Source organism: Cibotium barometz, chromosome 25 (genome assembly GCF_041138505.1).
Source record: "Cibotium barometz isolate CiBa-2024 chromosome 25, ASM4113850v1, whole genome shotgun sequence".
Classification (NCBI taxonomy): Eukaryota; Viridiplantae; Streptophyta; class Polypodiopsida; order Cyatheales; family Cibotiaceae; genus Cibotium; species Cibotium barometz.
In genome coordinates, this window is record NC_141070.1 from 53,565,607 (window position 1) to 53,574,927 (window position 9,321).

The window sequence follows — 9,321 nt, forward strand, 5'->3', positions numbered from 1 at the left end:
AAAAACACCATTCATGGTGGGGGCCTTACAAAGGGTATTCGGGATCCAATACTATGTCCGACTCTCTCTCTCTCTCTCTCTCTCTCTCTCTCTCTCTCTCTATGTGGTGCGTTATCTTCGTCGCGAAAGATTGCTGAGTTCTAAACATTGAAGTTTACCGATTCTATCCACCGAGCTTCCGCATGTTACATTATTGCACCATTTATGCAGCATATTTATCTGATGTTTTACTCAGTCGTGGGTATTTTCTCCCACATGTTTAGGCACTTTTCCCCAGTCGTAAGTATTTTTCACCAGTAGTAGGTTTCTTCTACTATATATAAAAACAGGCTTTTTGCCATTTCGTCATTTTGCTGGAGTGATGGATCATTGTTGGCTGCTCCAAGTCTCTCCTCTGCTTCCGCTTGCTGCCTTCAACCATTCTCTCACGGGTGACCTAAATGCTTGTTCTCCAAGTGGGTTATGGGACTGACCCTAACACCTAAGGCTAGGAGACTGACCTGCGTAACTCGTTCATGCCTAACATGTCCCGGACTGGGGCTCACAATGGGTTACAACAAAAAGGTACTAAATTTATGTATAAGTATAGCACTGTTGATGAACCAGCGTGGCACACTGCACCTCAGTGCACAGTGCATGTGACAGAAAGAGGCAGGAAACTGCTTAATGTTGCAACAACTACTACTAGAACCCCAAAAAGAAAGCCTAGATAAGCACTGACTTACAGTGAATCCCAAGAGAAAGAGCAGAAAGAGGCAAGAAACTGCTTAATGTTGCAGCTGCTACACATACAAAGGCTGGTGGAAGATATGAAGGGGCTGCCTTCTATCTGCAGTAGCAATTCCCACAACCAGCATTGTATTGGTTGGCCCAAACGTTGCTACCCAAAAAGCATCCCTCCAACAAACAGCCCCTGGTCTTGCTCCTATATGACCCTGTAAGAGCTGCTTCTATTCTGTCACGTGATGAGGATCATTGATAGCATGATCACAGCATGACTTTACATGTGCCTAGGCCTGCCCCATGTTGCCTGAGGCTGCAGTTCCATTTTCCAACATGATCACATGGTATGCTTTTTACATACTTAATAAAAGTCTCTTTCTTGAAAAAAAAAAAAACATTCGATTTAAAGCAGGCATTGGGGGAAACTTGTCATAAAGCAGGCCGATTGTTGATAGCTAACCGACAGTCACATCTGAGCCTGGTTCCTGCAGTTGATCCGCCTAACCTCAAACTCTCTAACATCTTCCATCCCTGTATCAGTTATTTAGTGCCAGCAGCCCTACTCACATCTGTCACATCCCAGGGTATAATGGATGCACACCAGTCAAATCCCACTGCTTACTTTCCAAGAAATCTGACGTACATCAGTAAGTTGTGCTTTTTTACGACGAAGAATATACTCCCCTAATGTAAATATATTGTCTCAAGAAGCCAAAATATTATGAATCACTTCTTTTTAGAGAATCAAGTTCTCAGCTGATTAAAAGAACTCATTCAACTGGGTGACAAGACCATCCAGTCCTGCTGTTGAAAGAAAAGCCATCTCATGGTTCATGTTCAATGCCTGAGAGAAAAGACCTCCCTCTGATTGATCTCAATGCCTGAGAAAAGACCTCCCTCTGATTGATCTCAAAGCCATACTCTCAATGCCTGAGAAAAGACCTCCCTCTGATTGATCTATTGGGCAAAAGAAGAGGCAGTACTGACTGACTTAGAGCCTTCCAATACAATCTTGCAGTATCAACCGATTGTGAGGTTGTGTTTCAAGACACCACTGATGGGACTTCTGCAAGTTGGGCATATATTGCGCATCCTTTGATAGTGATTAAGGCAGGCGTGACAGTAGTCAAAGTGCACTGTTGAAAGCAAGTTGCTCATAGGTCAAACAATAGCAGGCACTAAAATCTCTTGCAAGCCAATACAGCAGGAAAGAGAAATAAAAGTACTTACTGCAGGGAAGTGGCAGGACATCTCGAGGCTGCACATACCAAACCACCATCAGAAACTGTAAAAGCTCAATAATCCATACCATGAACCTGTGAAGATCTAGAGCTTACCTTTGTGAAGCAGATTCTGCATGTAGTACAGTCCTTCTCCCGTTCCTATGCCATTGAAACAAAAGCATCAACGGTATAAAATAAAAACAACACCCCTGCATATTTTCTTGACCAACTCAGATGCACACTATATTACAAAACGCTAGCTGCTCTCTTACAAATTTCTCATTCAAGTCTCTATAATCCCTTATCAGTTTAGAGATCTCTGCCTTGAGTTGCACACGATCCTTCGCTGCAGCAGCTTCCGTTTCCCTTTGCAGAAGCACTGCTTTGCTACATTGGTTGAGTGCTTTGAGGCTGCATAGCCGGACTCAACCACTAAATAGTGAAGTTGTTGATCTTCCATCTTGCTTAACACATGCTTTTAACATTGTAAAACAGATACGCCATCACAATTACCGCTCTTCCTCCATCTTTGTGTGTATGGTTTGGTCGACAAGTTCTAGAAGCGCCTTGGCTGCTTGCTGAACAGAAACCAGAATTTGATAGTTTGCCTTGTCAACAGACTTTTCATCAATGAGATACTTTGCCCTGGAGCCTTGTTACTCTCATCAAGAAAGGATTCGGACAACACCAAAGCAAGCTTCAGAAACTAGTCCAGAAACACACAACATGAAAGCTTGACAACCCCTACAAACAAGCTCAAATAAAACTTCCAGATAACATGTAAGTAAGTTTGAAAGCATCACTAGAAACTCATCAGATTAAGCTTGCTCAACATTGTCAAAGATCCATCCTACATCAACCAGAAAAACATGTCCAAATCACATAGCAGGCATGACATTTGCGGATATGATGTGAAGAAGCGCAATTTCTAAACCCTAGAGAAGACCTACCCATGGACTAGGGATTTCATCATAAGATAGCAGTGAATGCCCTCTGAGTTTGCAAGCTCCATGAGCTCCTGCTCATTCTGTTCCTCTAATCTACAAATGAACTCAGCTTCTTCAATGGCGGAAACCTGCCACAATTACTGCTGGTGTTGCAGAAATCGATTGAAAAGATTAAAAGAAAAAGGCGCAAAAATGAAACCCTAGAAGCATCACGAAACCTGAATCCATCTCACCCATTCCCACCTGTTCTTCTTCTTAGATCCAGTGCGCTACCGCCTCATGTATGTCGAAAACCTGGTTTAAGAGTGGTTATTTTTAGAGCACCCTGGTGTTTGATGTGCAGAAAAGTAGACGAAGATAAAGGGGTTAACCTCTACTTCCTCGCTTCGCGAAGGCGGAGGTACTGTTGCCGTGGCTTCTTCGCAGCTGCACAGGATCTGCTCCTCCCATTGTAGCCAACCTTCCTCAGTTGCAGGCCTGCCATAGCCTTCCTCATCACAGCTACTTACAAGCGTCTGATGTGCCATATGGAAATTCCACGTGGCGTGGGTTAAAATTAACATTTTAAAAACTTTAAAATTAAAATGGCGTAATTAACAATTCAAACGCAACACTAGTCGGAATGAGTTCCTACGCAGTGCGTAGTCGTGCAGCTCTGCCATCTCCTTTTCTTTGTTTATCTTCTTTGGAAGCTCCTAACTAACTCCAGCTCCTCTTTCTTTCTTTTTTGGGACCAATAATATTCATTTATATTAGCTGTTCAAAAGCTGTCATAATACCACTATCTACTCTTTTTTCACCTCATTCAAGATTTCTTCTTTTTCTATAAAGTTGGAGAGTTAAGAGTTATAGAGAGGACTCTAGAGGTTTGAAAGTTAGAGTTATAGAGAGACTTGGAAGGGAGAGAGAGAGAGTTATAGAGTTAAAGAGAGAGAGAGAGAGAGAGAGAGAGAGAGAGAGGTATTAACGTCGATAGAATGCAACACGAGGGCATATACGACCAACGGTTGAACTCAGGTGGATCATGGAGAAAGATTATATTTTATTATTTGTCTTCTTCTTTTGTATCTTATTTGGGAGCTATCACGTGGAGCATCCTTTATATCTTATTTTGGTGCCAGTAGCATAAGTGGCAAAAAGCTGTCACCCAGGCGGATCATCATTGTCTGCTGCCACAACGCTAGTTGAGCTTGATATCTCAACATTCTTTAGGAGTTTGATGAGTGGATGTACTATTAGGGAAAATACTCCCTAGTATAACATACAATGGTCGATCCATAGTATGAACCCGACTATATGAGCTGGCATTATAAATATGCCAAACTCTAGTCATCCAAATATGGTTGTCACAGCTTGTCGGCCACTCGAGGCATATCAACCATAATCTCACCAACCATGCCAGTAGCATAAGTTATTACCCAAGGACGTCATCAATATTCATAGAACTAGTTGAGCTTAATATCTCAACATTCTTTAGGAGTTCAATGAGTGGATGTATAATATATGCAAAAAAAAAAAAATACAAACTTCCTATAGTAACTACACAAACCCAAGAATGATTGAACATCATGTATGTTACGAGATCAAGTCCAGGTAACAATACTCTCGACTTTCTTAGGATCAACTTGGATTCCTTCCAATGTGGCCCAAACACTCAATCCGATCTAGAAAGAAACTCCTCTTCTCGTGATTGAGGAAAAGTTTATTTTCTTTCAAAAGAGAAAATATGAACTCCAAATGTTTTTCATGCTCTTTGTTTGCTGAAGACTAATAATATATCATCAAAGAAAATGACCATAACCGTTTGATGCTTGAGAAAGATCTAAACCATCATATGACTAAAAGTCACGGGAACATTGGTTAGTCCAAAGTCTTGAAAGTAGTCTTGTACACATCTTCTTTGGCCATTCTTACTTGGTGATATCAGATTTAAGGTCAATTTTACTAAATACCCTAGTTCCCCTCAATTTTACTAAATACCCTAGCTCCCCTCAATTCGTCTAATAAGTCATCGACTCTAGGAATAGGATATTTATTTTTCATTATAATTTTGTTCAATGCATAGTAGTCAATGCACATATGGTATGTACCATTCTTCTTTTTCACCAAAAGCACAAGTGCACCATATGGTTAACTACTAGGTCGTATCAATTCTCTTGCTAAAAGCTCCTCTACTTGCTTTTGGAATTCCTTTTGCTTAAGTATATTCACTTTATATGGTGCTTTACAAGGTGGAGAATTGCTTGGCAGTATCTCAATCTTGTGATCCTTGTGAGACGAATTAGCTGGTGTTGCTTTGAAGCAGTGAGACTATATTAGCTAGCACCAAATAGGTCTTCTCTTACTTTCTCAAAGCTCTCTTTGCTTGTGTGTGGCTAAGCAGAGGAAATAGGTCTTCTCTTTTCTACTTCACAGCTCAAAGTGGCCACTACAGGGGCTACTTCTTGTTGCTAAGCCATGATATACATATAACATCATAATACTATTTTCATGCTACATAAACTATATGCCCAAATAATAATGCAACAAGCCCAAAATTGTCATCTCAAATGACATGTAATTCTACCTTAAAGGATGAAATCTTCTCCTCTCTCATTAGCCTTAGAGGGCGTGTGAGGAGCATGTCATCAACGTATAAAACAATGATCAAAAAACAATCTTTACTCCTATTGACATAGAGGGTACTCTCAGTTGGATTGTTGCAAAAGCCATTTGCAACTTAAGTATGCATTTATCTTCTCATACCATGCTCTAGGAGTCTGTTAAGGCAATATAAAGCTTTTCTTAACCTGTATACTTTAGACTCCCGTCCCTTCTTAATAAAACCATGATGTTGAGATACGTATTTCTCCTCATGTAAATCACGATTCAAGAAGGTAATCTTCATATCCAACTGATGTACATTCTAACCATGATGCGATGCCAATGTAATAATACACATGATCGTAGCTATGCGAGACATAGGTGCAAATTTCTCATCATAATCTATAACCTTCTCTTGAGCACAACCCTTTACAAAACAAGCCTTGCTTTGTAGTGATCAATGTTACCACCATCAACTTTATGCTTAAGATTATAAACCCACTTTGTACTAATAGCATTTTTACCATAAGGTAACTAAGTGTCATTTTTTAGAATTGAGTCGTACTCATCTTGCATAGCCTACATCCAATGTTAATTTTCATGTGCTTTCTCAAAGGAAACAGGTTTCTCTTCGTTGCATATACTAGCAACAATGAGAGCATGATTCACAAAAGAATAAGATGTATGATGAGAATCTACACATGTTCTGCTAGGTAAAGGACTAGCTAATTTGTAGTCCCACAATGTCTACACTAGCCATTTTGGCATACTCTCATACTCTTGGATGCTTGTATTGGTGCCCTTTCCTTGTCCACTACACCATCCTCGTCCAAAATGCCTGCACCCATTTTGGCACTCTCATACCCTTGGATGCATGTATGGCTGCCCTTTCCTTGTCCATTACATATCCACAATCGCCTCATTAACACGCTGATCTATGGGCTGAAATTAGAATTGATTTTTTGCCTTGGTGGGGCATCTATTTAGCACATAAGTGGCACACGTAATTATCTCCAACAAAAAAAATATGAGGTAAATCTTGGCCCTAATTATGCAACGTACTATCTCCATGAGAGGGCTATTCTTCCTTTTAGTCACACAATTTTGGTGAGGTGTGTAAGGCATTGTGCATTGATGTTCTTTCAACTATATATACAAGAAACTACTTTGACATATATCCCCCCTCCCCCCTCCCCTTGATTTAAAAGGCTGCATTGATATTTTATGTCTTTTTCAACCATATATACATGAAACTCCTTTGACATATACTCATCTCCTTGATCAATACGAAGGATGCTAATTTTACATATAGACACGTAGAAACTGATAACAAGTTTTTTTTAATGCTTGGCATAAACAAGACTTTTGAGAGACTGAGAACAACCTTATTAACTCCTTTTACTGGAGGTGAGGAGTTGTTTGCACATGTGATTGTTTCTCAAGGAGGAGTTGTTTGCACATGTGATTGTTCCTCCTTGAGGAACAGTCACATCATGTGCAAACAACTCCTCACACATCTAGCTCACCAAACATAAGGGCATTGGGGTTACCCTTCTTCATGAGCAGAGGTGTGGATGAAATAATCTAGTAAAGCTGTGAGAACAGTAGAGACCAATGAACTATCTGGATATGCCTCATCAATACATATAAGTTGCTCCCTGAGATTTTATCCTTATGGAGGAACTCATCCATTAAATCTCCCTCATTCATATTCTTGGACTCTTGCACAAGTAGGCTACTCGTGTCTCGTTACGTAGCTAGTTAAGTGCAATAAATGCACCCCAAGCCTACTTGGTAGTTTTACATGAGCGAATATGAGAAATAATGCTCCTCTTCACAAAGAGTGCCACAAATGTATGTGCCTATGCATCCCTTCCATCCCACCTGGCTTGTTCTGTTGTGGAAGGTGCGGAGGCAAATGCCACAATTACATTCAAACTAGTGTCATCATCCAAAAAACATGTACTATGGCAAGATAGGGTGTTACTTAATGCCAATCATGACATTCCAAAGTCCTTTGGCAATACATGATGTATCATATAAAAACACAATAGGTAGTTATTCCCGTCAAGCTTATTCTCGAAAAGCATCCTAAATACATCACTACATGATATTTTTAGCATGTAAATAACTAATCTCTAACACAAAATGCAAATATCCCAACTACCTATTGCACGTATTGTTAATGCCCACTGAATGCGACCAAGATGGCTGCTGCTGCTAGATCACCTAAGAAAACCTACAAAGTGTATGAAAAATTACAGAGTGTAAGTGTGGAAATTGCTGACTATGGACTGTGGAAATGCTACTTAGTAGAAATTTAGAAATCTGTGACAATGTTGATGATGCTCTCAAAGCTATTAAAGATGAGATCGAAGATGAGATGCTGAAGATGATGACGACCCTTTCTACACACTAAATATTTTTGTTGCAATGTAGAAAACCCAAAATTGAATAAAGATAATTCTAACTAACACTCCCTTGGGATGTCTACAAAAACCTTAGAGCATGCAAATGAGCTCCAAAATGTGCCCGAAATGCTTTGAAACGTGCAAAAATTTGGTTAATGTAGTTAATAGCATGCTATAGGGTATACCCTCTCCACCTAAGAGGATAGTTCAATTTGAGACAATTAAAAGAGTAGCTCAAGGAGAAGATGACAAGGGGGTGAGAGCCAAGAGCACCTCAACGAGAAGATGATAAAGGGGTGAGAGCTAAGAGAACCCACTCAATCTGAGACAATCAAAAGAGAAGCTCAAGGAGAGGATGACAAGGGGGTGAGAGCCAACTCAATCTAAGATAATTAAAAGAGTAGCTCAAGAAGAAGATGATAAGGGGGTGAGAGCCAAGAGAACCTACTCTGATACCAATTGTTGGAGTGGAGATCAAGGTAGCAACACACAGATAGATGCACCAAGCAAGGGGAGATAAATAGAAGCACAACACTCAAATTAGATCCATGAGAAAGAGTGAAGATTAAAGTGAAGTAATATGATAAGGTCACTTACACATATTTATAATAGTGTGTATATGTGCTTGGGGGGGAAAAACCTCCTAAAGAAGGAAAAAGTGTCCCTGCCTATTATTAGCCTATGTCTATATATCACCACCATATAAATGACTACAAATTTTGCCTGGGTAGCAAGTTGGAATTTTTTAAAAGCTAGGCATTATAAAGAGATATAATATTACTTTTCAATTTTCAAGACGTGGAGATAGAATTTTACGGGGCAATGGTATAGTAAATACTAGACAAGAAACTCTTTACTGGAAAAGAACTAGATAAATTCTTAAAGCATGCCATTATTGGGTGTTATGCTGATAAATCTTGATTTCAAACTGGGGCATGGTGCACTAGAAAGATAACAAAGAAAAATAACAAGTTATTTTTAAAAATTAGAAAAAAAAATCTTTGTGATTTTTATAAAAGGTGAAATTTTGGGCTAGTGGAAGTGACCATCCACGCACCTAGACGTGCATAGATTGTAATCTTTGTCAATTAGACCTTATTAATAAGGGGGCTGGCTAAGAAACTTTCTTAAGAGGCTTGCTTACCCATTCTCAGGTCATGTGTCTCCAATACCTCATTCTAGAATGGGCATAATGCTTCTCACCTCACCTCCTCCCATCCCCTTTCTATATGGGAGGCCACCAACAACCACCATTTTGCAATTGATTTTGGCCTATCTAGATGTCTCTCTCTATCCTCATGGCTGAACAATGCACCTACTTCCATGCCCCATGGAGTGACTTTCTGTCATAACAAAAGTTTCCCTCTTATTGCCTATTGCCTCCTACTACTACTACTACCCCCTCCACTCTCGAGTGCTTTTGGACCTATTTCT

The 9,321-nt window shown here is 39.9% G+C and overlaps 1 protein-coding gene across 1 annotated transcript; it reads right to left on the reverse strand.

Moving 5' to 3' along the window:
* Positions 1-301: 301 nt before the first annotated feature.
* On the reverse strand, positions 302-3,420 carry LOC147624730 (uncharacterized). The gene is made up of 8 exons (XM_086819870.1): positions 3,265-3,420; positions 3,127-3,162; positions 2,897-3,021; positions 2,460-2,591; positions 2,219-2,357; positions 2,061-2,105; positions 1,954-1,981; positions 302-1,859 (listed from the first exon to the last, which is right to left on the reverse strand). The coding sequence occupies exons 1-8, from the start codon at positions 3,418-3,420 to the stop codon at positions 1,744-1,746; spliced, it is 777 nt and encodes a 258-aa protein (XP_086675996.1). The 3' UTR covers positions 302-1,743.
* Positions 3,421-9,321: the final 5,901 nt, after the last annotated feature.

Excerpts from the sequence above, each read along its gene's own strand:
- LOC147624730 (XM_086819870.1), bottom strand. The coding sequence starts at position 3,420 with ATGGCACATCAGACGCTTGTAAGTAGCTGTGATGAGGAAGGCTATGGC. Across the intron at positions 2,106-2,218 it reads GAGACTTGAATGAGAAATTT|GAACGGGAGAAGGACTGTAC; the intron begins GTAAGAGAGCAG and ends TCAATGGCATAG. Across the intron at positions 1,982-2,060 it reads GCAGAATCTGCTTCACAAAG|CCTCGAGATGTCCTGCCACT; the intron begins GTAAGCTCTAGA and ends TGGTATGTGCAG.